Source organism: Beauveria bassiana (assembly GCF_000280675.1).
Source record: "Beauveria bassiana ARSEF 2860 unplaced genomic scaffold BBA_S00003, whole genome shotgun sequence".
In the NCBI taxonomy this organism is placed as follows: Eukaryota; Fungi; Ascomycota; class Sordariomycetes; order Hypocreales; family Cordycipitaceae; genus Beauveria; species Beauveria bassiana.
Window position 1 is genome coordinate 472,960 of NW_007930838.1, and position 27,843 is coordinate 500,802.

At 53.1% G+C, this 27,843-nt stretch overlaps 6 protein-coding genes across 6 annotated transcripts in view; 3 read left to right on the forward strand and 3 right to left on the reverse strand.

Annotated features, from left to right (window-relative positions):
• Positions 1 to 1,609, reverse strand: part of BBA_01387 (glycolate oxidase) — a gene marked incomplete at both ends in the record, with an annotated part of 1,985 nt that extends 376 nt beyond the window's left edge. Inside the window, 2 exons of the mRNA XM_008596484.1 lie at positions 100 to 1,349; positions 1,423 to 1,609. Of these exons, the coding sequence (XP_008594706.1) occupies positions 100 to 1,349; positions 1,423 to 1,609 (1,437 nt within the window). The remainder of the gene's footprint in view (positions 1 to 99; positions 1,350 to 1,422) is intronic.
• Positions 1,610 to 2,497: 888 nt separating this feature from the next.
• On the reverse strand, positions 2,498 to 4,908 carry BBA_01388 (uncharacterized protein; the record flags this gene model as incomplete). Its single annotated transcript, XM_008596485.1, has 2 exons — positions 2,498 to 4,394; positions 4,793 to 4,908. The coding sequence occupies 2 exons, from the start codon at positions 4,906 to 4,908 to the stop codon at positions 2,498 to 2,500; spliced, it is 2,013 nt and encodes a 670-aa protein (XP_008594707.1).
• Positions 4,909 to 5,451: 543 nt separating this feature from the next.
• On the forward strand, positions 5,452 to 6,357 carry BBA_01389 (enoyl-CoA hydratase; the record flags this gene model as incomplete). The annotated part of the gene is made up of 1 exon (XM_008596486.1): positions 5,452 to 6,357. The coding sequence occupies one exon, from the start codon at positions 5,452 to 5,454 to the stop codon at positions 6,355 to 6,357; it is 906 nt and encodes a 301-aa protein (XP_008594708.1).
• A 663-nt stretch (positions 6,358 to 7,020) lies between these two features.
• Positions 7,021 to 8,394, reverse strand: BBA_01390 (uncharacterized protein; the record flags this gene model as incomplete). Its single annotated transcript, XM_008596487.1, has 1 exon — positions 7,021 to 8,394. One exon carries the CDS (start codon positions 8,392 to 8,394, stop codon positions 7,021 to 7,023), a length of 1,374 nt encoding a protein of 457 aa, XP_008594709.1.
• Positions 8,395 to 13,809: 5,415 nt separating this feature from the next.
• BBA_01391 (peptidase S9B dipeptidylpeptidase IV domain protein) lies at positions 13,810 to 16,088 on the forward strand (the record flags this gene model as incomplete). Its single annotated transcript, XM_008596488.1, has 3 exons — positions 13,810 to 14,872; positions 14,915 to 15,345; positions 15,675 to 16,088. 3 exons carry the CDS (start codon positions 13,810 to 13,812, stop codon positions 16,086 to 16,088), a joined length of 1,908 nt encoding a protein of 635 aa, XP_008594710.1.
• A 6,955-nt stretch (positions 16,089 to 23,043) lies between these two features.
• Positions 23,044 to 24,915, forward strand: BBA_01392 (glycosyltransferase family 2; the record flags this gene model as incomplete). The annotated part of the gene is made up of 4 exons (XM_008596489.1): positions 23,044 to 23,171; positions 23,232 to 24,086; positions 24,200 to 24,494; positions 24,622 to 24,915. 4 exons carry the CDS (start codon positions 23,044 to 23,046, stop codon positions 24,913 to 24,915), a joined length of 1,572 nt encoding a protein of 523 aa, XP_008594711.1.
• Between the last annotated feature and the right edge of the window lie 2,928 nt (positions 24,916 to 27,843).

Here is a 27,843-nt window from a genome sequence, read left to right on the forward strand (position 1 = left end):
CACCGCTTCGTTAGCCCACTCGTCCTTTTTAAAAAAAAAAAGCTCCCTCATTGTGAGGAACGGAAAAAAGCACTTACAGTGAAAGTTGCCGTCTCCTACGTGGCCGACAATCGAGCCCCGAAGACCACTCTTGCGCATATCCTCCTTTGTCTCGTCAATCAGCTCCGGCAGCCTGCTCATCGGCACCGCCACATCCCCCGTCCAGACGCGGTCCCCGGGATTCATGACCGCCATGGCGCTCCAGAGCGCCTCTTTGCGCGCGCTCCACAGCTCGTCCTGCTCCTGCTGGCTGCGCGCAAACTCAAACGTCTGGGAGCCGGCCTGCCTGGCCAACGCCTGCACCGTCGCCACCTGCTCCTTGACGCCCGCCGGCGTGCCGGCAAACTTGAAGAAGAGCGTCGGCGCCTCGGGCCACGCGCGCGACGTCGTGCCCGCCTCGTTGATGAAGCGCATCTGGTTGTCGTCGAGAATCTCAATGGCGGCAATGGGCACGCCCCGGCCCACGACCTGCGCGACGCAGCGCGCCGCGTGGCCAATGGTGGGGAACGTGCCGACGGCCACGCTCGTCGACTCGGGCTTGACCGTGACCTTGAGCGTCGCCTCGGTCACGAGCCCCAGGGTCCCCTCGGAGCCGATGAAGAGCTTGGTGAGGTCGTAGCCGGCGGAGCTCTTGCGCGGGCGCTGCCGCGTCTTGATGACGGTCCCGTCCGCCAGCACCACCGTCAAACTCAGCACCCACTCGCGCATGGTGCCGTAGCGGTAGGCGTTTGTGCCGCTGCACCCAGTGCCAATCATGCCGCCAATCATGGCTCCGGGGCCCGGGTCCGGCGGGAAGAACAAGCCGTCCTGGGCCAGCGCCTCGTTGAGCCGCTCCCACCCGACCGCCGGCTGCACCACCACGTCGAGGTCCTCCTTGTGCAGTCGCACAATCTTGTCCATGCGGCCAAAGTCAATCGATACGCCCTTGCGTGTCGGTGTAAAGTGGCCCTCGATGCTCGTGCCGCCGCTGTACCCCACGACGGGGATGCGGCGCAGGTGGCAAATCTTCATAATCTCGGCCACCTCCTCCGTCGAGCTCGGATACACGACGCAAAACGGCCGCTCGTCCGACTTGGCCCGGTGTGAGGACCAGTCGGACGTCGCGTGCTGCTCTAGGTCGGCCTCGAGCGTGCTAACGTGGTCCTTTCCCAGGACGCGCACAAAGTCGGCCCACGCCGCCTGCATGTTCTCGAGTTTGGTATTGTGCAAGGGGACCTTGGACTTGGGCAGTGGAAGTGTCGAAGAGGGCTCAGGCTCGCGTGGCCAGTACGTGCCCAGCCAGTACGCGACGCCAACGCTCGAGAGAAAGACTTTTTTTCCATGTTAGTTTGCATCACCAGAGGGGGTAAACCACTTCTCAGAAGGGGGAGGGGGTGGATTTACAAAAGGTAATCATCCAATTTCTCGCGGGATCCGTGGTATTGCGCCACTGCTCGTACTGCGCGCGCTGCTCGCGCTCTCGACGCAGACGCGCGCCGATGCTGCCCATGACCTGACCCTGGAACGACCGGCCCAGCTTGGCCGAGTTGCCCTCCCGCGGGGGCTTGGGGTGCTCCGGCTCAATTTGCATGCTGTACCAACGCGCGACGACCACGGGCGAACGTCCCGCGGCTATGCTGCGTAGTGGTAACTGATGGCGGGCGCTTTGCAGCACGGCGCCGCCTCGCATATGCGCCATCGATTGTGAATGGAGGCTGTGTCGTCTTCGAGAGATTGAATGTTGGGGGGAACAAGGGGGGGGGAGGGAGATTCGAACCGGTGCGAGCGAATTGCGGGTTGTCGGAGAGAAGAATAGGGGAAGAGACCCCGACAATCTTTTTAAGGCGCTCTGAATGGTCCGAAGAGCGCAAAGCAGGGTAGTTGAATTGGCCGGATAATGGATTCGAGAATGTCGGATGAAGTGGACTTTTTTTTCCTTGTAGTGTTTGCTAAGCTGCACCTCCAGTGTGGAGAGAGTGGAGTCCGGCCCGGACAACGACTTCGGTGTTCCACCACCGCCTATGTTCGCTCGGTACTGGCACGACCACGGCATCTGGGGACTATAATTCCGTCTTGGTTGCACTATTACTACAAAATTGATCAAAGCGAACTTTTTAGTAAGAGACAAAATAGGTGGAACAGGTGGATTCTGGCCTGCAAATGTATCCATCCTGCCGTCAGCCCGCGCCTGCCGTCTTGTTCGCCTGCCGTCTTGTTCCCCCGCCTATGGTCTCCGAGCTCCAATACTGGCGTGGGATTCAGACAGTGTTTATTGATATGTACGCTTTATATTGGCACTGATAAAACAAGGCCACTAAAAAAGCAATCAGCTTCGTGAAATACCAAAAAAAAAAAAAAACCATCTCTATTCAAGGCAGTGTAGTTGAGACAGGATAGGGCTGACGCATATCCGTCACATCTGGACAAGCAGAGGAAGCCGGCTCCCTCGAACCATGTTTCCAATGTAGGATGAATCATGTCATGTATCCTTCCACACAAGCTGCACGTTAAACGTAGGCGAGGCCCCTTGCATGTGCGCCAGATAGGCCGCCAGCTCCTGCTCGTGCTCAATCTGCAGCGGCAACTCTCCACCCTTGCCATCTTTGATGACGCCCTCGACGCGGATGCATGCGGCGCCGGGAAACCGGGCCACGGCCGACTCCCGAAGCTCCTGCACCGAGTGAGATCCCAACGTGGCGACCCATAGGCTCATTTCGGTTATAAAGCTCGACGACGGGTGCAGCCGCAGGTAGACGGCGCAGGCTGGCACGTCGGGCCCAGCTCCTCCCCCTCCCCCTCCTCCGCGAGAAGACGTGCACGGCGGTTGCGGATACATCTGCGGCGAAGCACTGGCAACAGATGCGGAGGACGCTGCCGCGACTGCAGTCGCACTGTAGAATGGCTGGTGATGGTGACCCAAGAATGCTGCCTGACTGCCCGGCGAGAGGAGCACCCCTGGGCCGCCCATGCCCGGTGAGTTTAGCTGCATGGCGGCGTTCATGGTGCTCAAAACACCGCGCCCCGATTGCTGTGACCCATCCACCGTCAGAGAGGAGGCCTGTGACAAGGTCAGGGGCATGTGCATGGCGTCGCTGCCGGGGCTGTCAAATGTCATCTGCGGAACCTCGGACAAGTCGTCGAAGTTGCTTCCTGCCAGGCTCTCCGCTAGCTCCATCTGGCCAGCCGCCGTATTGGGCGAGCTATGCGTCGTGCTGCTCACTGCCTGCATTTCTTGTCGATGGCTGCTTCTACTGGTCCCTGCCAGGGACTGCCTCGATCTGCGCTGATCTCGTAACCGCTTCATAACATCGCTCGCGACCATCTCGAGCGCACGCATCTTGGTCTTGGCTTCTTCTGTCCCAGACACATTCTCTAGAATCGCCTGCACGACCGGTGCCCGCTGACCCCATTGCTGCTTGAGCCCCTCCCACTGCTGCGGCGTGGCATCCGACTTACTCACGAATCGCGCTTCTAGCAGTACAGTGTGCAGCGCAGCGCGCATGTCGCGCGATTCGGTTGGGTTGACACCGAGCACAGCCTTGGCTTCGCCTAGTGTCATCCGCGTCTCGAGCGTACGCAGTCGTTTGGTGACATCGGTGCAGATGACGTCGAGAGCGAGCTGCCGTTGATCAAAGCTATGAGTGCTGCCACCGAGATCGCCGCCGGTCACGGTACTGTTGACCCAGAGCATGCGCTGCAGCGCAAGAGAACTTCCAATGAGACGCTGTTTTGCTGCCGCCCAGCGCTCCGGCCCTGCTTCTGTCTTGCGTGAGAGGCTGTCCTCGTTACATATCTGCTTGAAATTGGTCCGCAATGTACGGTATGTGGCCGTATCGAGGCTGAGTATATCGCGAGCTTCGTCAATGGTCATTTCGGAAGGAAAACGGTTGTTGCCGCTGGCTGTCGTCGACTGCACGTCTTGTCCACTTTGCCGTCTGCGGCGCCGTGACCGACTCCCACCAGGGGCCGTCACGGGAGTGCCATTACCACTGTCACTTTCCTGCATAGTCATGTCGTTATTATCGTGTGAAGTAGCGACGGAATAGTCGAGATCAATATGTTCCCCGCGTACTTCGCTATCGTCATCAGTGCCATCGTGGTCGTCGTTGTGCCCGCCGTCGGGTAGGACCAAAGTCGCATCCACGGTTGAGTTGGGAACGCGCAGAAGCCATCGATTCTTGGTGCGCACCCGCATGAGCTCGCGCGGCTTTATATCATAGCCGTCTTCCTCGTTGAGGATGCGGAGCATTTCCCGCTGAGCTAGGTTCTTCTCCCAAAGTTCCTTGATGCGGGCGACCAGTCGGTCATTCTTGTGTGCCGGCCTCTGCTTGGCTGGAAAATTCCAACGACGAAATTGTGTCTGAAAGGCTCGCTTGCTGCAGAAGAATGGAGCTTTTTCAGAGTGAAAGGGAGAGCAAAGCATTCACGTGAAGTACAGAGTGAACGGCTTGTGTGCTTGCTTGTCCCTCTCGCCCCAAATAACGCCCCGTTTGTGTAAGTCAAGGAAATAGTGCAAAAGACGGGGTGAAATAATAGAACATAGGTGAAAAGGATGCTTGAGAAAATTGATAATGAGGCAAAGACGCTACGGACGAGGGTATGGGAGCAGTTCATGATGGGCAGGAATACCGGAAGCCTCGCTCATCCAATCCCGGCACTCATACGAGTGAACCGGCTCTTCAAAAGCACCATGAAAATGTTTGTCATAATGACAGTCCCCTTCTCCCCCTCTTTGGGCTGACTGCGTGTTTCTCGGCGTGTGTGAGTCACTCACCTAGGGCAAAACTCGTGGGCGGCCTTTAGGTATTCCATGATGTCCTCGAGGGACCGGCCCTCTTGGATATATAGCTGATAACATGTTTCTTGGTGTGTGTCCCAGTCGTAGACCATGATCCAGGGCAAGATGCATTGCCACTGCTTATCTCGCTTGATAGATGTCTCTGAAACCTTTGATGCGATGGCATGTTTATTGGAGCTTTCTTCAGCTGGTGGAGATTTCCAACGCGACCCCAGGATCCTGCAGCTGGGGCTTGTTTGCTCCGTACAGTTCCAACTGGGTTACACACTGTGTTTGGGCACTGTCCACTTATACCCGGATGATGTAGAATGGGAAGAGAACAGGAGTGTGCGACAAACGTGACAAAGGAACATGTTTCGACTAGGCTCAGTAAATATTCTTGATCTGGAAAGTCTGGAACATGCAACCCCCAATCTTGATATCAAGGTTGATGCATGCGTCACGGCCAATGATTGCAGCAAATAGCCTGTGCCGAACCTCGGCACGGGCTAGCTTCCTGGGCCAGACAGCTCCGCAGCCGAGCAACCTCAACCCAAAATTTATATCCAACACATGGTTTTTCTCTCCTTTCTCAACTGCATTATTCTGCCCTCTTCAGTATACCAGCGTCACCCGGCCGCACTACACCCGCAACCATGGCGCCCTCATTCCCCGACAGCTACAACACCCTGTCCCTGCCCGACATCTCGCTGTCGCACCACCCCGAGTCGTCGCCGACGGTGACGCCCGTCATCATTGTGCGTCTCAACCGTCCCGAGTCGCGCCACGCCTACACCGACACCATGGGCGCGTCGCTCGTGACGGCCTATGGGCTGCTCTCCGAGGATCCGCGCGTGCGCGCCATCGTCCTCACCTCGGCCGACGCCACCAACAAGTTCTTTTGCGCGGGCATGGACTTCAACGTGACTGCGCAGCGCGTCGAGGACCCGCTGCAGTACCGGGACTCGGGCGGCACCGTGTCCATTGCCATGCACCGGTGCCAGAAGCCCATCGTGGCGGCCGTCAACGGTTCGGCCGTCGGCATCGGCATGACCATGACGCTGCCGGCGACGGTGCGCGTCGCCAGCAGCCAGGCCAAGTGCGGCTTCGTCTTTGCCCAGCGCGGCTTCTGCATGGAGGCCTGCAGCAGCTTCTTCCTGCCGCGCCTCATTGGCACGTCAAAGGCGATGCACCTCGTCAGCACCGGCGCCGTGTACCCGGCCACGCACCGCCTGTTTGACGACCTCTTTAGCGAGGTCGTCGAGCCGGCGCAGGTGCTGCCCACGGCGCTCAAGATTGCCGAGGGCATGGCGCAAAACTGCAGCATCGTCTCCACCCAGGTCATGAAGGACATGATGTACTCGGGGCCCAAGTCGCCCGAGGAGGCGCACCTCCTCGAGAGTAAAATCTTTTACAGCCTCACGTGCCCCGACACCGACTCGGCCGAGGGCGTGCAGAGCTTCCTGCAAAAGAGGCCGCCCAAGTTTACGGGCACGATGCAGAACCAACGGCCTTTTGGATACCCGTGGTGGTCCAATCTCGACGTGCGTCCCAAGATCTAGACGTATATGTATTTTCAATGTACGAGTATCAAAGTCACGACGTTCCAAGTGGCAAACAGGCCAAGTGCAAATGTTGAGAATATCATGTTGTGTTTGTATCTTACTCTTCATCCGAGATCCTGAGAACCCCATCGTGCTAAACCTCGTGTCCACGCATCAGCGTGTTGTCCGTGCAAAACACCCAAAACACACAAGAATGGAAAAAAGTTAGTCCCATACGCCGAACCAAAGGGACAAACAATGCAAAATGCTAAACATATCCTTCATAAACGCCACGCATCGATTGGGGTGAAGGGAATCATAAGTACAGTATAGGAGGGCCGTTGGAAAAAGTATAGGAATTGCAACGCTAAGGTAGACCAGAAAGCAGAAAAAGCATATATAAGTGCAGGACTGAGAAACGTCTCGAGTGGTTTCTGTCTGCTCCTTTCAATTAGAACCATTCGAAGGAGAGACAAATGCGTCCTCATGCTCTGTTGTTTGTCGTACGAACCAAAGGTTGGGCACGATAGGTGGGTTATGGCGGTTCCATGGCGGGTATGTGAGGCTTTGGTGCCATGAAGCAGTGGATGTGGCCATGCGAGGTGAGGGGGTCAAATGGTCGGTTGGTAGATGCGTGCCAGGATCCCGGAATGGAGAAGGATGTCTCGGAATGGGCGGCTCCTAGTGCCTGCCCAGTCTGAGCAACCGAGTTCGGAGCCAGAGCATAAAGGCGGTCCAGGCGCCGTTGGTCTTGTGCTTGGCGCCCTTGCGACGCTGTGGTCGCTGGAACTGGACTTCATCGGCCCTGGCGGGAGTTTGACCGGCAGCAACATCATCGTAGGCACCAGTGTTGGCAAAGTCGGACTTTTCATGAGAATACTCGTTGGTGACATGGCTAGCAGCATAGCGGCCGGTGGTGGCGGATGACTTGGCCGTGCATGTAGAGCCAGTAGTGCTCTTGCGAATCTTTGCGCGATCACGAGTTTGGTCGGCACGTTCGCGACGGCGCAGCTGCTTTTGGGCAAGCTTTTCGTCTTTGGCCTTTTCCTTTTCCTGAAACTTGCGACGAGCCTCGCGGACCTGCTCCTGGTGCGTGCGGGTGTCGACCTCGCTGCGAGAACGCAGGCGAAACCCGCTAATGTCGAGAGAGCTGCGTAGAGGCGATAAGGGCGAAGAGGATGTGGGAGTCCCAGAGGAAGAGATGGAAGTTGACATGGGTGGCATCTGGCAAGAAGTGGGAGAAAGACCAGAATCATGGGTTGTGGATTCGGGCATGTACACGGCTGTGGCTACAGAGTTGGAGCGGCTGGTGGGAATCTGCCTAGGCGTGTGGCTGCCGTCTGACAGGGTCAGGGAGGGGTGGGATTCGTCCAGCGAGGGTCCACGGAAGCGAGAAGGCGGCGAAAAGGTGGCTGATCTGGTGAGAGAAGTGGTGCGAGGAGGTAGATTCGCAGAGGAGGAGGTGGCGGTTGAAATAAGGTCGTCGTATTCGGTGATGGTGGAGGCATACTCGCGGGAAACTGGTGCGGATGCGTCGATGGAGGCGATGGAGTTGGCGTAAGACAGAGAAGGTGTGGCGGTCCTGGGAGTTTGCTGAAATGGGTGCACAAAGGTTCCGTTGCGGGCGCTGACATTTGTGGCAATGGACGAGGTATGCGAGGTGCCACTGGCTGATCGCATGTGGGAGTACTTGTTTTTGGAGCGCCAAGTAGGGTACTCGAGGGATGCCGAAGTCGAGAAGCTCACATCGCGGGATCGAAAAGCATCAGCAGCGGTCGTGGCGGCAGCAGAGACGTCGTAGGCGCCCGAGTGGTGGTAAGGAAGCGTGCCGGTGGCATCAGCGTAGCTGCAGTCATATTCGGCAGAGGGGCGGATGAGGGGGGAGGGTAGGTCGTCCCAGGCAGGATCGAGATCCAAGGATCCTCTGTCAGAGGTGGAGTGCGAGTTGAGTTTTTTCAAAATGGGCTTGACAATTGTGCGGCCACGAAGTTTGGACGAGTGCGTCGAGTCGTGGGAGACGCCAGCGGTGGCTTTTTGTTTGGCGAGGGATGCCATAGCGGCTGGCCAGATTGCAGATCTGCGTTGTCGTTGTCGTTGTGGCGGCGGTGGTGGTGGTGTTGCTGCTACCAGTGACCAGTCGCGTGGGATGGTATTGGCGATGACGGGCACGCTAAGCCTGCAGCAGCAGACAGCGAAAGCGTTGTATGTTGGAGAGGAAATTAAAGAGATTCCATGACAAAATTGAACAGCTTCGAGCGAGCAAAAGTATACTCTAGCAAGCGGGCAGGACCCAGAGTATATCTATTGCGAGGCGAAACGGCGAGTCCAGGCGGGCCGTTGTTGTTGTTGTCGCAGCTGGGTGAGTGATGCGGTGTGGTTGCAGGAGTGCAGCGCAGGTGGGTAGGTAGCCTGATTGCAGGTCACTGCAGAAACGACAAAATGTATCCAAAAAAAAAAAAAAAGAATATGTTGGGTGATTCGAAGCGACGCGGAGGAGGAAGAGGAAGAGGGGAGAGAGCAGGAAAAAAATAAAGAGGAAGAAGATTGTCGAGGAAGAGGGAAAAAAAAATAAAATAAAAAGAGATGACGATGAAGGACGAGGAATAAGCTCAGGAGACGTAGGCAGCAGGCTGAGAGAGACAACCTAGAATCCGCCGACGAGGCACAGAGGGAGAGGCGAAGCCGAAAAGTAAATGGGAAAGATTAGAACAAAGAGGGGCTCAACCTAGGCCGTTTTGGGATTATATGGGTACATTTCATAATTATTTACTCCAGATGTTCGAACCTACCATCCACCTGGCTAGGTACCCACGTACCCACCCAGGCGTGCTAGGCACGCTAAGGGTCTGCTTTTTTGGTCAAAGATGGCGCTATAAATTTGCATTTCACCAGCTACAGTGGATATACACACGCTAAAATACAGCAGCATTTTTCCACCAGCCCATGCAAAATACCAGAAATGCCGCTTTCCAGGGTGCCATTTGCTCATTTGCCTTGGAACATTTTACTGGTACGGATTACAGGAAGCCTGTTCAGATGGTTCCTCATCCAAGACATGCCGGTTAGTCCGGACACCAGACCCGATATGGTACATGCCCAGAGAACTCGGGTCCCCTACAATCCGGCAAACCGGCTAATAACAACAGCTCCTGCACCTCTCTGCCTTGAGCCACTCTGCATACGAATCTTCTTGGCCGAATAAAAATACTTACAACTACACTCGGGCTTGGCCGTCTACAAAGTCCTACTAGTGGCTGTGACAATGTCCGTGGCGCTCTTGTCTGTCTAGCGTAGTACTGGATGATACATACCACGTACATACTCTGCAAGTGAGATTAAGAGGGAGAACGAAAAGGCGGAGATGAAAGTCTTGATAAAAGAAGCAATAATAATCAAATTAGCGAAACGGCGGCCCTATCAGGAAATGAACAGATGATGCTGGGGTCCTGCGTCACTGCGAGATGAATAGTGGGATGCTGGCCGGGGACGGCGACAAGGGGGTTATGGAAATTGGACAGCACTGGACGGATTTTCAGACTGCTGCTCACTGGTCGCCAAAAAGGCCGACGCGACAAGAAAGTTCGCGTCAATTAAAGAGTGATTTATCGTCGTGTCTATTAATAAACGATCATAGTAAGCATGGCTGTCGGCGTGACGCTAGCTGAAATTACAAGTAGTCGATGCTCAGCCTCAGGCCACACACAGCCCGCCTGCGCCAACAGTAACTACTGATAGTTATCCAAAAACCTCGTCTTGTCCAACTACTTCATCGGTTCCTCTACATATGCCTCTGTTCCCTTATCTTCTTCTTGATAGTTGCATCACATCACTGGTCACGCTGCCATCGAGGCTCCCCGCTCTGTGCCACGGTTGATGCGTCACCCTAGTACAGCCACCAGCGTCTGCCATCCCCCGCTTCTCCTGCACAACGCCAGCATCATCAACCACACGCACAGATCATGACTCTGGTTCAACGTCAAGATGCAATCATCTACGCGACACGCAAACGCTGTCTTGCTCCCACCTCGCTATATTCTCGCCGCTTCGCTGTCTTCGCTGTCTGTCTGCCCGTCATCTGAACAAGTCTACGTACATACCCATCATAGGCCCAACATGTACTCGTCCCGCCATCTTGTCGATGCCTCCTACGTCTCGATTAATATCAGCATCGTCAATCAAGCGGTACTTCTATAGCTGGTGACGCCCGGCGCCACCGCACTAATGACTACCAAGTATGTTGGACCCCCCACCCTCCTTCCCATCTAGCCTTTTACTCTGACCACACAGAACTCGTCTTGCTCGTCTGTCCTGCTCCTCTCGACAGTGCCAAGCTGAAACTTGCAAAGCCTCGTCCGCCTCGTCCACCTCGAACAAGACCAAGTTGCCTATCGGGCCATTTCTGCTTGCGGCATCCCGCCCACAGCCACAAAAGGCGTCTCCGTGTGCCGCGGCGGCGACGCCCACACACACGCACACGCACACGCACACACTTACAGGCCAAGCGACTGCGAGCACAGCCTGCAGCATGCATGCGCCGTCAGCAGCTCCTAGATGCTGTGAGATGGGTGCCGAAATAACAGCAGCAGCAGTTGTTTAGTCGGTCCTGCATAATAGCGTGTTGTATTGTAGGTGCTCAGCTCCGGACTGCCAACCGGTCTTGGCCTCAACCCACCCCTGCATCCATCATGACGATCCGCTTCGGAACGCCCGGTTACTCACCCCTCAGTGATATGCGCGGAAAATGTCTGCCCCTCTTGCCTGCGCAAGTCACATCTCTTTTGATGTGTGCGCGAGAATGAACAAAGGGAAAGAAATGGCCAAAAATGCCGCTCTTGAAACCTCCTAGTCAAGGCGCTCAACCACTGTATGTTTGGCTTGGACAATGCGAATCAGCAGCGCAAGCATACTACCCTTCAACACAAACAGTGAAACGGCGCAATCCATCACGACACACGTCATGACGACACACAATTTTTACAGCTTGCTTTCGCCTGGGAAAACTAACCCCACAATCGCTGTCTGCCAGGCTGTGCCAGCGCACCAGCTAGAATGGCAAATGGCTCGTGGCGCCAACCAGGCGTCTCCATGTCTGTGCTTCACTGCTTGGCACTCCATCTTGGCCACGCTGCCAATACCCAACATTTACAGTCGAGTTCTCCCAGTCCCCTTCTCATCCGGAAATGACCAAGACCGAGTCCGTAGCTCGTCTCAGGCCACACCACGTGCGCCGTTTTACCCGCTTCGTACAGAGAAAAGAAACTTACTTGCCGATTGACGTGAGTACGCATTGGAGGCTTTTTCCTACTCTGTTCTCCAGGAAGTTTCCCGATCGATCGCGATAAAGGGACGTCAACCAATCCAAGAATGGAAAAATGAAAAAAATCATTCGTCGGTGACGCCCAATTCAGGACAAGAACCTGAGCGAACCTTTCTTTGTTGCCCACCTACCATTGGTCACGCTGGTCACACGAAAACCTCCTGGTCCTGTGCTAGCGTCGCGTTGACTCGCCTTGGCCTTGGCTGCTCGATGCATGCGACAGCACAATCTGCAGCGAGCCAACGAACCAGCTTTGGTCCGCCCATGACCAAATTCGTGTGAATCCAACATCAATAGGTGTGCTCGAATCATCTCTTTGTAGACCTTGAGCTGCTCACCATACCCCTCTTTACCTCTCCCTTTTTTCCTCGGCTATGGTAATAGTTTCTAAAACTCGATTCGGGGGGCCTCCCGCTGACCTAACTGATATGGGGTAGCTTGTAGATTCCCCATTCGTTACGGAACCAGTAATGTATTTATCAATGCGGCTCCCGAGGAGCCGCTGTTTACCTTGCATACCCCAGTTTTTCATCATTGACTGCATATCAAGGACAAAAAGTTATGAATGGGCGCTGCTATGCGCTGCTATGCGCTGCTATGCGCTTCAATACCTCCTGTCATCTTGAGACTTGAGGGAAATAAAAGGTGATTTGACACTTTCCTGTTAAAGTATGTAAAAGGTGTAAAAGGTGCCATATGTGTTGTCCTGAGAAGACGACCGCTTCGAACCCAATTACATACAAGAAAACAAACAAACAACGCTCTGTCAACAAGACAGAATTTCCACCCTCACCACTCTGCACGCTTCTGTGTTCCCCAGCCAACTGTGGCGTTACTGCTACGACAGCAATAGGGAGACAGCACAATGTAGCCATCATGACCGAGTCTTCGGCATCCAGAGTTGAGAAACGCGCCCTTTACAGCCCTCCTTCATATTGCATTTTTACATGAATAAGTGCCCGATCAAGCAAAACGATGTCGGCAGCCGTGACGGCACCGATGCAAGTTTCCGGGTCGAGTTGTCTACTTCATCATTGGGCCCGACAGCTACCCAATGCACTTTGCCAGCATCTGCTAGGACCCGCGCAAGCCGACCCCTCACGGCAGCCGACGTGTGCTAAGAGCTTGTCTTGTGCCTTAGAGTCCAGGACTTTGGATGGCGAGCGCAGTAATAAAGGCAACAATTACCATATAAAATCAGGCGCCGGAAAACACAATGGCGACGAACGGAGATGACGAGCATGACGACAACATTGTTCGAATCAAGCCGTGGGAGCCCATTGCGCTTACCCTGATCGAAAAGCCCGGCGTAACAAATGAAGCAGATCTAGTGATGTATCCTTCTTGAATACCAGAGGAAAACCTGAGATGAGATAGTGCCTGGCGTACCATCAATCAACCCCCAGCAACGTAAAAGTGTCACATATCACACCGCGTAACACAGCCCGCCACGACTTTTCTGTTGGCTTTTCGTTAAAAGACCACCTCTGAGTTCTATCACACCCTCTATTTGGTATAACGAAGCCACTAAACTCGTACTGAATCAACAGCAAAATGCGCCAAATGTCTTTTAAGCTTTAATCGCCGCCCTTTCTTAACGTACCTTGCACGTGAAGAAAGAAAAAAAAAAAAAAAGAGGGGGGGGAGACTTTCTGGCACAAAGCTGAATTCTATGTCTATGCTCTGGAAAACAAAAGCCCGCTTGCAACCGTACTCGAAACAAACCGTCTCTGGCGGTAACACGGGCAGAACCTTCTTGCGGTACCTCTGGCGCAACCTCACTCGGGAAGCCTACCAACAATGCCGACGACGCTTATAGCGACACGATCGCGCTATTCACGAAGACAGGCTAAGAAGGTGTAGAAGAGTTCAGAATGGCCTTTCTAAGCCGGGCCTTCTGCTGCGCCGATCTGGCGATGAGGAGCACTATAGATGGTCAAATATCGTATGGCTACCATCTCCGCTGTAGAAGAAACAACTCTTCGCGTGACCAAATCATGGGGTTTCAGCCGAAATCACTATGATTCTTCCATATGATCTTGTAGTTTCGAAATACCCAAGTACATCTTCAATAACCCTTGCGCTATGGAGTCGGACAAGTGTATTACCACTTTCGAGGAAGCCTGCGTTCGTAGCGCTCTGATAATTCCACGATGGCTTCCGGGCTCGACGAGCATCTTTTGGGTATAGACGTGAGGTTTCCGACGACAAGTTCATGTTCTTTGTCGTCGATTGTGAAAAAAGGCCACCGCTCCTTGGCCTTTGATCACGCCTCCAAGCTAAGTCGGGATGGACAGCTTGGGCAACATGACGCATTGCCTTTTTCCTGGATCGATATAGACAAGAGCGCCGAGTATGTCTGCTTCAAATATCAGGATAAAGTCCGGAAGATTTCCCAAGACGGCACTTTGATAGAGTGGAAAGGGGACTTTCATGAGGGTCGCTTTGACCGGGGTTGCCAGGAAATGGCCTCCCCTTGGTCGCGCGAGTCGGCTGCGGTGACGCTTGTCAATCAGACTACCAAGCGAATTGATTTCAAGTGGATCAGCAACGACGATGATGCTCGCTTCTGCGGTTCATTGCAGAGTGGCCGAAGCCGCGTGGTGAACTCTTGGCTCTATCACTACTGGCGCTTGGAGCTCCAAGAGTCTGCAACGAGAAGCTCGGTGGCGTTTCAGTTAAAAAGTCGTCGTTGCACAGCCGTGATTGAGGATTCTCCTCTGGGTTTATCTCTCTCCTGGCAGTCGGATCCTATTATGGAAAATGACCTAGATGAAGTCCCCAAACAAGATATCGGTTCTTGCTTTGAACCGTTTCTGCGTAAAGGCAACGTCTGGGTACGAAAGCCTGACGGCTACGAGAGCCAAGTTTCTTTCCGTGGATTCAGTGACAATGAATTCAAAGACATCTACTCATCTCCAGATGGGCAGTTTGCGATTGCAATGCAGTGCAAGCCAGCGTCCAAGGCATCGCTGCATCTGATTGACGTGATGCCGCAGGATCAATTTCGGCCAAAGCTCGTGACCGGAGAGTATCTCCGGGCTGGAGATGACGTTGAAGTGAAACGGCCTTGTCTTTTTAACTTCGCTACCGGAGATGAGATATTTGTTGACAATTCTCTATTTGCCAACCCGTATGCAATCACTAGCATTGGCTGGTCGAGCGATGGCCAAAAGTACTACTTTGTCTTCAACGAGCGCGGCCATCAACATTTGCGTCTGTTGGAGATTAACTGAAACGGGGCTGTCAAGGTCCTAGCCGAAGAGAAGAGTGACACGTTTGTTGACTATCACCAGAAGACATATTTCAAGCTTCTGCTCGGCACAAATGAGTTTCTGTGGGCTAGCGAAAGGAATAATCGGAACCAAATCTATCTATTTGATCTGAATGATGGGAAACTAAAGTGCCAGATTACAAAGGGCGAATGGAATGTCCACTTCATTGACCATGTTGATGTGAAGACACGAAAGCTGTGGGTTCGCGTATTGGGTATCATGCCGGGTCAAGACCCCTACTATGCACACCTCGTCTCCGTCAATTTCGATGGCTCTATGCTCCAAGTGATTACTAAAGGCGACGGGTCGCATACTTGGCAATGGGGGCCGAATCGGCGCTTTTTGATTGACACCTGGTCAAGAGTCGATTATTTGCCGACGTCGGCCGTTCGAGATGCAGAAACTGGCAAAGAAGTAGTATTCCTGCAGAAAGAGCATCTCAGCCCTGATTTAAAAGGCAAGTGGCGTCTGGTCGAAAGATTCAATGCCCCCCGGGCGGGACGGGAGGAACCAGATCTACGGCACATTAGTCTACCCAAGCAATCTTGATGAGACAAAGAGCTATCCCGTGATAGAGTACACATATGCCGGCCCACAGGACCTTACACGCCCAAGGCATTTTGGCCCTCCACCGACCTGCGAGCCTTGGCAGACAAGGGCTTCATCGTCGTCCGCTCCGAAGGAATGGGTACAAACTGGCGATCAAAGACGTTTCACAACATTTGCTACAAAAACAATCAAAGACGTCGGGTTTCCCGATCGAATTGCCTGGATACGCGCCCGCCGCCAAAACACACGTCCGTTTTATGAACTTGTCGCGTGTAGGCTGCTACGGCTACTCTGCCGGCAGGCCAAAACCGCCGCCGCTGCCGCCGCCGCCGCCGTGCTCCACCACGCCGACTTTTTACAAGGCCCGCCGTCCGCCCGCGCGCGCCGGGTCCCACGATAAACCCGCCTGGGCGCCTTACTGTGGAGTGGAGATGTTTTCATGGGGCTATCCCCCGTCGACGAGAGCTACGACCGGTGCTTCCAACGTCACGCACGCACGCGCACAAAGCTTCGGCGGCGCGCTGATGCTCTGCGTCAGGCGGCGGCTTAAGACAATAATGTTCGACCCGGCGTCGACGCTGCGGGGCTGGCGACACAAAGCTGATTGAGGCGGACAAGGACTTTTGATTTGGTGATTGTGCCGAGGGACGGGCATCATGCGGGCGAGAACGCGGTGTGCGGAGCGCAAAATGTTTGCCCTTTTTTAAAAAACAGCATTTGCAAGATTAGAGAGATGTTGGCTGATGCCACCTGTTGTGGGTTGATGGGATATGTGCCAGAGGGTTGCCAGCATGAGCTGCTGTACATAAAGGTTCGATTGAAAAAAAAAAAGAATAGATAAAATAGAATCACTCGAAGAATTAATGAAAATTGAAAGGGAAGAGTTTTGGTACAGGTTTAGTACAAATGTTAGCTATTCCTCATGTACTTCCTAGCTGCCTTGTTGCTCTTTCGCTTCACCTTCGTGCTGTGACATGGAACTAGGACACAATTCAGAAACTCGCCTCAAATCAACGTTGATTTTAACACGTATATTTGCACCAATAATTCAAAGATTTCCTTTTGAATACTGATTTCTGAGTTGCTACGCACTCTGTAGTGTCGCAATAGTACATTTGTTGAGTGGCCAAGTCTCCTCACCCAAAACCTTTGTAGGACCGGGATCAGTTTTCTTTCAAGACATTTCCACAATAGCCCGAGTCCGAAATCGATACAAGACATTCTCACTTGGCATGAAAGACATTTTTCCTTGGCATTGTCTTCTAGAGTGTCAAAGGAAGAGACATGGAAGGTGTCCCCATCGTTGACTGCCCGATCACAAGGTCTGTACTACAATTGCCATGTCTTGAAGTGAAAAACATTCTTCTTTCAAGGCCTTTTTTTGTGGCAGCACTTCTCCGGCAAGTTCCCTTCGCACTACTCTCTTACATGCCCTTTCAAATGTAACCTGCCGACTGCTAGCCGTTGACATGCAGCTGAGGGCGCAGGGCCGGGGAATCAAAGTCCAGGGCGAAGCTTCGGCTGTCACACCCGGTGCCGCGTGAGAGCACCCGGATCAGAAATTCGAGAAGCTTCTGCCCGTGGTAACACATCCATGATCGGTGCGGCGAGCAGTGGCTTGATGTCAATGGGTATGATGCATCGGCTTTTGCGCGTCGGTTAGCGGGCGCGAACCGCGGTCCCTTACCTCGCAAGGGGCCTCGTGTCCAACACATTCTGCTTAGTGCCACGATTCTGTGACATGGTGAATGATAAGCTGTCAAACCATGGAAGTTGCGGCTAAGCGCCGCTAAATCTTGCCTTGCCATGTGCCTTGCCCAATTGCGAAACTTGTACGACTGCGCGTCTGTCTCTCAGCCAGGCAACCTCTCCCGCGGCATGTATTACCAATGATTCCCTCAACGCGGAGGAACTGATATTGGAAAGGTTTTCGAATGATTGGCCATTCCTGTTGCAGGGGGTCGTCTCTGTTGCCAGAGATCCTCTCCGATATCAGTAACTATTAATATGCATGGTGTCAGGCCGGCACAAAGGCCCGTCCGTTTGCCTTGCAAGGCAAAGGAAATCGAAGAAAAGGGTATGCAGGTAGCATCGGAGGGTACGCGGCGGAATCAACAGCCTACGCTCTCAAGGGGGGCTCTGTAGATTCAGCGCAAAGGCCCAAAGATGGCGCTATTCTCCGCATGAAGCATGCATGGATCCCCTTGACAGCATATCACATGAGAGAGTCCGCCATCGCCTCTCGTTTGCAGCGACAGATGGGCTGCTCTCGCCTGTTGAGGATCCATCTTGGCCATGTATATCCACAAGCAAAAAAAAGTGCAGCGGCGTCGGAAAGTCAGCCCACAATAGCAAAACGGCTGTCAATCGAACCATGTTTGTGATATCCCTGAATAACAGGTGCGTATTTTTCTAATGTGGCGTGTGTTGGAACAAAACTTTTGTTGGACGTTTGCCAGAGTGTTAAATCGGGAGGGATCTTGATCCACTGTCCGTGCAGGCAAAAACTTGTGCAACCCCAAAAAATGCTTGTCTCCATATTGCCAGCATGCTAGGTTACAGTTATTTCTTAACTTGTCATCTTGTGCGTCATTGTGTCACTTACCCTACCGCTGTCAGGAGTCTCGGGATTTGAGCCGTGATGCAAGACGCCTTGACATCCAGCCACTGGAAACAACAAGACAAGTCGATTGATCAAGGGGTAGCAATTACCAGGTTGTTCGTCGGACACATGTGTTGGCAAAGAAAAGCCTTCATCTGTTGCGCTACGTACGAGTTAGTGTAACAACCCCTGATCATTTCTAGAAATGGAAGGCAGATAAGAAGCATGGCACAGCAACCGGGCCAATTTGCGACGTGCATAATCTGCGATCGAGTATTTTTGCAAGACCTGCCCGTCAGCAGTGCATCCTCAACTTTATTAGAGCACTGTATCGCCCAGATGCCAGACAACTAGCCGGCCGAGACAAACACCAAGGTAACCTCGCTAGCACGTGAATGTGACGCTGTGATTGATTCGAGCCCAACACATCGAATTCTTGTCTCCGAAGAAAATGTAGCCCGTTTAATGCTGAAGACTTGTCATCGGGGAAGCTTCGAAACATAATTGATGACACACTCCGAGTAAATCGGGAAGCCGGTACAGTAAGAATGCATCGTACTGTGAGTGATATTGTTGTGGAGATACTTACTTGTCAGATAGCACAGCCGAACGGGTCCTTGTCTTGGCTAGCCATCGCCAATTGGAGTAGGTAAACATGAAATAAACGCCTACGAATCCTGCTTGTCAAGCAAAGACGCGGCCCATCTCGTTCAAAAGTCCTCTGACTTTTCAAAGTTAGATAGCCATGGTGGGGCTCTCCACCTGCCTCAAGACAAAGACCAGCGGCAACACGCGAGGCCCAGTAACTAATAATTAAGGTAGCCAAGCTCAACAAGAAGCAAGAGTTCATAACAAAGGTCCAACACAGCCATTTGGCCAACTTGAACGAGGTGATCAACCCCTGCACGAAGAGCAATCTCCACATGCCAATGGTTTCCGTGGCTCAAGGCTGTGGAACAATGCATGCAAGGCTAGCGCCAACGAGAAACGCCAGCTTTGCAACCGAGGCGAGCTACTCTTGACCGAGGGCATTGCGACAAGTCGCTTTTGTGACTGGTGTGCATCTGTATCGCAGTCAATTGGCTCAACTTTGCTCACAAATATAACCAGGGACATGGATCTTGGGGGGGATCACACTGCAGCCATAATGGAGTATTGACAGCACAACGATCCAGTCTCCAGATGCCCCAACATGCAAGCTCTGGAGTGGGCGGCAGTCTGATGTGTGGCGAACAAAGCCATTGAGAGCTCCACTGCGGTATCTGGTAGCAAAACTCCGTAATCAGACACCTTCGGTCGACGGCGCATTATGCTAGCGCCGCTACGGCCCGTCCTCACCAAGAGCAATTGGTACTTTGCTGCTTTGCCAGCCAGCACGATGACCCCACTGATCAGTCATGACAGGCCACAGGGACCAGAAGGATGCGGCTCTGGTGTATCCGAGACCAGAAAATTGTGAGTCTGCTCGTGTTCTCAGAGAGCTCATGCTGGACAGTAACAGCCAAGCGTCAGCAGACTCTGACTGTGTAGTAGTTGCTAAGCTGCTAAGTAGAAATGGGAGCCTAGAGGATCGTGTAGGCGGATAAATAAGTTCTGAACAATTCGACGCCCACTGGAGTCATGTGGCACCTTTCTCGTCCATCGTAAAAGCCCGATTGGAAATAGGTTTCCTCAGACTCGACTAATTGGCATACGGCGGGCTAAGAAGGAATGCACTGGAGCCGGTCAAGGAAACCGTGGAATTGTGATATACAGTGGAGTGCACTCGCCTATGGTGCAGAGACGCAAGCATTGAAATGAGCTAATGTGCAAGAAGCTCGCGGCAATAGTGCCTCCAAGGACGAGGACTGAATACGCAAGGTCTGTCGTTAGGTCTGATTATCTAGGGCGATTCAGTGTAAGCGAATGCCGTTGAGGCTCGCGTGAGACCGGGGATGGCTCGTCATTGGGGAGGGTTAGCGAGACCTGCAGCAGTCACTACTAGCTATTATTAGCGTGACGTGGCGCGTGGCAAGACTTGCCGAGAGACAGCTGTGAAAGAATCAAGCGGCTCAGCAACTGCATTGAGCAGAAGATTGCAGAAAAACGGTCAAGGCCAAACTGTAAGACAAGAGACAATGGCAGTCGGTAGCAGTGTATGACGAAGGAGTGCGTGAAGTAGGCGCAGGCGCAGGCGCAAGAGTAGCAGTCGTCACACAAGAACCAAGAGCCAAGGATGTCTGCGGGCCAAGAGGGGCGAGGCAAAGTCGAGGATGAGGACAGCTGAAGGCTGGACCCTGCTTGCCTGCTTATTTTTTTTTTTTGCTGCTGCTGCTGACGGCAACCGGCAGGACCATGCTGGTCGGACGCCGATCCCCCGAGGTGAAATTGTCCGGCATCGCGTGATATGGCTGGAGAGGCAACATGGAGCAGTGATTGGGCGGCGAAAGTGATGGAGCGATTTGATTCGGGTAGGCGCCCGAACCTGTAAAGAGGACGATTGGGCAGAGCCACTTGCGAGGCCGAGATGGCAAGCAATTGAGAGGCCCAAGGTGTTGGAAGCCAACCAGGATAGCTCGAAGGCAGTGGCAGATTGCTAGCTAGCATTGAGGAAGCTGTTTGGAGAACTGGTCTTGAGTGGCTCCCCGCGCCCGCTAGCAATCCTGGTCCATCGAGAATGCAAGGGTGCCAGGCGTGCCAAGAGTTGTTGGGTGGGATGCTTGGGGATGAGGAGAAGTCGAGAGTGTGGTCTGGAGTATCCGTATCATGGCAAACCTGGCAAGGATGCGTACTGATATTAGATGGGGGACGGGGAGTCGCAGTGTCTGTGGGCTTGCAAACGCAGAGTGCAGGCAAGACAAGAGAGGCGGGCAGGCAAAGCCTGAGCGAGAAGATACGATGGTGGAGGACAAAAAGTGAGCCGTGGGTAGAGAGATGATTGGATTTGTTAGTCGGTAAATCAGCGTCGAGATGGAGAGGTGTAGATGTAGAGAGAGCAGTGAAGACCTCAAGAGGGGGAGGAATGGTGGAGTGGCAGTGTTGATGGAGGGACGGTTGTCGGTTGATGGCTTGAACTGACGAGTACTGTACATGAAGGGTACGGATACCCCCAAGCCCGCTGTGCTCCGTCGTTTTAGTGGACTTGTAGGCAGCTAAAACTACCCTAAAACGACAAAGTTGAATGCTGATGGGGGAGCTTTGGTGGCCTTGGTGGCTTTGAAGGCTTTGGAGGCTTCGGAGGCTTTGAGAGGCCCGCCTGAGGGACCTTGGCTCACTGGGATACTCCACCTTTTAGTGGCTGTAAGTGGCTGTCAATGGCTGTCAGTGGCTGGAGCCCACTGTAAGCGCCTGCAGATGGCGTCTGCAGGTGATTACCTGTACCTGGGTCTTGATGGTTGGCCGACGCAACACCACCTGTAAATTCGCAGAGTAGCGTTGCTTTGACGTGATTCTGTGCTGGACATTGACTCGGATGTCAACAGGTAGGTAGGTAGGTACGTTGGCTGTGACATGGGCGCAGCATCGTCGTACGTATGTACGCATCAAGGTACACGCCGAAAAAAGAGTATTTATTGCGATACATCATGATATAGATATGTATGCCGGCGTCAATACACGCAAACCTGTCGTCAGAATATCTGCATTATTGCCTACGAGCTGTCTCATCCAACAAGAAGCACAAGCGTTATCCGTAAGGTAGGTAAGGCAGGTGGCAGGTTGTACAGGCCGGGTACTCCCACTGCCCGCTCCCGTCTACAACAAACCAGCTCTGTTTAGCGCTCGCAAGGTAATAATTTGGCACGCTAGACGGCTAGTTATCCGTTGGCAAGTGGCAGGTGCGCGCAAAGTACTAGCCTCGTCCAATTGAAATGGACAAGAATGAAATAAGAACAAAAAACGGGAATTCAAAAACAAAGCACCCAAGTTAAGCTGGGTAATTTGGTCACTACTACCTCTTACCTGGGTAGTAGTACCTACCTTAGCTGCCTTTGTACGCACATAACCGGCATCGTGCGAGCTTGAAAAATGAACCCACCCCCCTCCCCCCAAAAAGCCGCCTAGGTCCATCTCTGCCCTCTGCGATGCATCCATCCACTGCTCCTCCAGACGTGACATTGTACACATGCACTTGTCCAAAACTAAATAGACCCTCTCTCTCCCCATCTTCATGCATGGCTGTTATGGACCTAAATTATGGCTTGTACTCGAAGCCCAGTCTTTCTTGTTTACTATCGGCACGCTTTACCTGCCTGGTCTGGTCACACATGCACACACCCCAAGGTGTTCAAAACTTGCCTCTCAACCGCCAAGCTGCTGTCAAGCTATATATCCCATTGCCCTCCAGACGTGATGCTCATCCCGCCGTGTCCTTTTAACCCGTTTACCTGTTCCTCTTCCCACATCATCCCTCTTTCTCGCCATTTCAATTGGTTTGGTGTGATTCACGACATGTTTCTGCTCCTTTCAGCGATAATCTAGCCCTTGCCGCCTCTTGTTCCCTTGTCAAGCAAACCCCCCCCCCTCCCCGGTCACGGCCGTCTCTCGCTCTGCACGCTCGCTCTCTTGTTCCTCAAAAGGCGTCAATAACTACCTTCGTTTGCCTTCTGCACTCTGTCTGACTGAAATAATCGCGTCTGATTCATCAGAGAGTCCCAGAGACTATTTAAACATCATCAACATCTCGCATTGGCTTGGTCCAGTCGCTTAACTCGCTACGACTCCTCACATCGCCCTGCCGTTTGCTATCCTAATAAATCCCTGCCAGGCTCGCTTATTGGCTCTGCAACAAACACTTTTGCAATCTTCTTTTTTCGGCTGGGTATATAATCTCAGAGATTTCTACAGCCTTATTTTGCTCTTTGCAAAGCCATTGAAATCGTCTCTTTACTCTTGCTGCCACGACCTGACAGCGCATGCTGCTCCCACCATCGCCCTACCTTGCTAGCTAGCCTTGCTACTCAGACACGAGGCTCCACGCCACCATGGAGCAATTGCAGCTCGACATCGATCATTTAATCAGGCCATTCTTCACCTTTCCGATATGGTCCTGGCTGTCAACTGACTTTTGGCACTCTGCCACATTTTGGTCTGTTGTTTTTTGGCTTCTCTGGTAAAGTTGAATGGCCCGTTCCTTGTACTTGCCGTTGCCGACTTACACAGCAATATTTAGGCTCCATCGCTACCTTCGCCTCTTTGTTCACTGCGTCAGCCACTGGATGTACAAATCCAAACCCATCGCAGCCAAGCCAACCTTTACTAACGAGGATGTCACCGTTGTTATTCCAACCATTCATAATGTGTTTGAGGATCTTCGCCCTTCGCTTCAGAGCATTCTCGCTTGCAAGCCGGCTGAACTTATCCTGGTGACTACCCACGACAAGAGAAAGGCTCTGGATAAGCTGGTTGAGACACTGGGATACCCTTGCATTCGTGTCTTTGATACCCCCATTGCCAACAAGCGTCTGCAGGTGTGCGAGGCGCTACCCCACGTCAGGACGCCCATTACCATCATGGCCGATGACGATGTCACCTGGCCGTCGACGCTCATGCCCTGGATCCTCGCACCTTTTGAGGATCCCAAGATGGGTGGTGTCGGCACTAACCAGCGCGTTCGCCGCGAATGGGATGCGCCCTTGTCTGATCGCATGTGGAACTGGCTCGGCGCCGCCTACATTGAACGGCGCAACTTTGAGATTTCGGCCACGCACAACATGGATGGCGGCACTTCTTGCATGTCGGGTCGGACTGGCGCGTACCGTTCGGAGATTCTGCAGAGCCACGACTTTCTGCACGGCTTTAAGAATGAGAAATGGCGAAAGTGGATTCTCAACGCTGACGACGACAACTTTGTCACCCGATGGCTCGTCAGCCACCAGTGGAAGACGTGGATCCAGTATGAGCGCGAATGCGAGCTCGAAACGACGCTGGAAAACGGTCCCAAGTTTCTCTACCAGTGCACCCGCTGGGCGCGCAGCAACTGGCGCAGCAACTGGACCAGTCTCGTCCGTGAGAGGCACGTTTGGGTGTAAGTTGCAATACAAACCACACACAAGTTGACACAACACACACTTGTCGATCCCGACTCCAGCAACTTGCATGCCGCTAACACACAAGTTTTTTTTTTCCCCAATCATGCAGCCAGCAGCCATGGTGCACTTACGCCCTGCACTTTGCAACCTTTACTTCCCTCGCCTTTGCCATCGACCCGCTTTTGCTGGCCGCTTGCTGGTGGGCCACAGCTGAATGGCATCTTGGCAGTCGCCTCTATGCCTTTTGGGCCCAGTTCATCTTCATGTTTGCCTTTACCAAGGTCGTCAAGCTCATGGGCCTGTTCCGCCGCAACCCGGCCGACATTGCCTACCTTCCCCTCTCCATCGTCTTTGGCTACTTTCACGGTCTTATTAAGCTCTATGCACTCATCACTCTTAACATGGTACGCTTGGCCCCCCCCCCCCCCTCGGCAACCCCCTCCCCCTCCACCTCCACCTCCACCTCCCTCTATCGACCTGCAATGAAATGCCCCTGTTGCTTTGGAGCAGCGCTAACACTCACCCGGGCAGACGTCGTGGGGAAGCAGAGCCGACGGTGACACCAACGACGAACAGCGTCTCGCCCCCGCACCGCGACCAGCTGTCGTTCTCACGACACCTCCGGGTACCGCCTCTCTCGTCCGATACAATGTACGTCACAAGGGACGATCTGTACAGCATCAGGACGAGCAGGACGCAACTTGGGAGAAGCGGGGGTGCGCAGCCTACGACTCTGGGACATCCTATATCCCCATTCGAATCACCAGCACTATTCCGGATGGCTCAATGGGCTATCCCAGCGAGCCCATGGTGTCTTCCTATTGAGTATCCATTGGATCTATGTCTTGCTTAGTCCTATCTTGTTTTCACCCTTGTTTTCGTTTTTGTTTTTTTTTGGTCCCTCCTCTTGACGAACTTGTACCACCAACGACACGCATTACCTCGAGAGGTACACAGCACTCTCCACGGAAACGGGTTTCATACAGCAAAACCAGTTTGCTTCGAATCTATCAACGGAATCTGTCTTTTCTTCCTTATCCTTTATTTTGCCCGTTGGATGGCCAGAAATGCCTTTCACAATGTGTCACGAATAGATTACAGGAATCGGGGTGTTAAAAGTTGATTTTTCTTGATTTCGAGGATGGTTGCCCGGCTTAGCACATGCATGAGCTTTTTGCTTCTAAACAACATTTAATTGGGAGAAGAATGGGGCTGCAAAGGATCATCGTGTGCCAGTAGGCTACGTGCATGGTTGTAATCGAGTCGAGCAGCATTGTTTGGTCAAATCGAGCGATTGTAGGAGAAGTCAGGGCTCGTTCCACTGGCACATGTCCAGGTGCAATTATCACAACTCGACTACAGCCTCGTTGGCAGTAGCTCTCACATTTGGTTCGGAGACGACCGATCAAACCTTACGTGGCACTCCGTAAATGAGGTCGCAGATGAGATCCATGACGCAGGGTGGCCTGCAGCCCGTCACTCTTAGTGCCGTCCGGCGTGTGGGCATGCGCTGCTCGGCCCCAATATCAGGATTCTTGCAGATGGCCCTTGACCATGCAGGTTCATGGAGCCCATGTGCAAGCCGATAATTCGATGGAGCAGGGATGTGTGCGTGTGTGCTGTCAGGATGAGGCTTGCATGCGTCGTCGAGTGGCTTGTCCAATGACAGACACAAGCTTTCCCTTCTGCAGTATGCTCTCCTTTCGCTCCGCAGCCTTGTCTCATCTCGATGCATACTCTTCTACTGAGTACGCCGCTGCTGCCTCCGTGACGAGCCCTTGATGGCTCGATATGCAACAGGAGCCAGAAAGCTTTGCTTCCGCCCTCTATTGTTAGGCTTGCGGGACCAGATGCTACCTTGCTAATCAGTAAAGCATTTATGGCGTGCCCTCGGCTCAAAGACTTGAGCTAGATGATGTAATCGAAAAGGCAGAGACGATAAAGTGTTATGAACCGCAGTCGTTGGCTTTCTTGGCTTGGCAAGGGAAGAGATGCAGAGCTGGGCACGGGGATAGGACACTGTCTTTCTGCTCGCGCGGAGAAGGCTTGCCTATTCGGGGACTGAAATGGAGAAGATACTCCGGATCGTGAGGGGGAGGCAAGATGGGAGCCAATTGCAGACAAGCCCGTCACGTAATAGCTACGCGTGCCTCGCCCATAATAAGCCAATATGGCACGTTCAATTAATGTGATTTTCTGAACCAGCTGGGATCTGGTTCCTATTCCCATGCCAAGAGCCGTCGATATTAAAATAATACGCCGCTGTGGGTGTGCCAGTAACGCAACTCTTTTACTATTCTACTCCGTCGTCCGTGTAATCGACCCGTTTCGATATCAGAGGCTTACGGGGCACTTTATTCATCGAACCTCCACGTTCCGTATACCACGCCGGGGTGGAGTTCTTATACCATTCACGATAGTGAACTGGCAAGGCACACGTGGTGAAAAGCTAGAAGAAAAAAAAGTAGCAAGACGTCGAACCCCCATGCCAATCGCCTGCCTAAATGGGCTTGCAGCAACCTTGATCGCCGTCGTCGGCTAACTGCAAATCGAAGCCCGAAAAAAGTAATCAATAATTGACTGGTAAGTAATGTACAATTGTACGTACAGAGTACGAATATGTACAGGCAGGGTTATGAGGGGTGTGGTGGAACCGTCTGGCGAGCCATGTTGCATGGCAGGCGCATTGAGGCGGCAGTTTTTGGCTGGGGTTGATGGTATGCAACTGAAGATTTTATTCATTTATATTTTTCCTTGCAACTTTTTGATTTCCTTGTTACCCCAAGTTTGAAATTGATGATTTGCATCAGCATCAATTGCAATTTCTTTTCCAAATAGAGTGTGTAATGCGTGATGCGTAATGCGTAATGGAGCGCCGTGTTGTGGGCATGCGCTACATGGTAATTGGGGCCTTTTGACTCTAACTAGTCACTCCCCTCTTTCTTAATACGATCACGACGACGCCCGCACACCACACGCAAGCATGCATTAGAAACAAACTAGTTAGTTAGTTGGGGTTGGTGGGCGAGGCTCTCAGCGTCGCCGATCCAAAAAAAAAAGTAGGGCGGAAAGCTGTGCGTGTGTGTGTGTGTGTGTGTGTGTGTGTGTGTGCCTCTTGAAAAAAGCTTGTCTCTCTCTCCACGTCTTTTGTTTGAACTTGCTGCTCTTGCCCTTGAGACGTCTTTGCCAGTTCAATTTTACCGAAGCATATGATGAGCTTGTTGGATGCGTTTGGAGAAAAGAGTCGATAATAAAACCTGGCGATGATTATTTTGCCAAGACGTCGTTTGTGCGCAAGTTGTCGAAAAACCGAAACCAATATCGGGAGCTCATATGGCTTGCAGCTGCAAGGAACAGGCATCGCGAACACGATGGGGCTTACCAGCACCTCGAGAAACAGCCAAGCAAGCTTGCCCGGCCGACGTCGAATTGACACACAAAAACGCGAAGCTGCTGTGGAGATGAAGCGAAAAGCCTCGTTTAACTGGGGAATTTCCCACAACAAGCTTTCGCCGCTCGCTCAGCCAGCTCAGCTAACTTGTGCTCTTGCCCCTCCTTCTTGCCCCCCTCTTCCTCTCCATAGTCCCTCTCCTCGAATCGCGCGCATCTGAGGATATGTCGTGATTACCCTCCCTCCCACCTTCCGGTCTGCGCAGAGACAAGAGGTCTCCCATAAATACTTATCCACTCGGGGCCGAGGACAAGCTTGGAGGGGGGGGTGTTTGGGGCGGTTTGGAGATGGGGCTTGCGCCG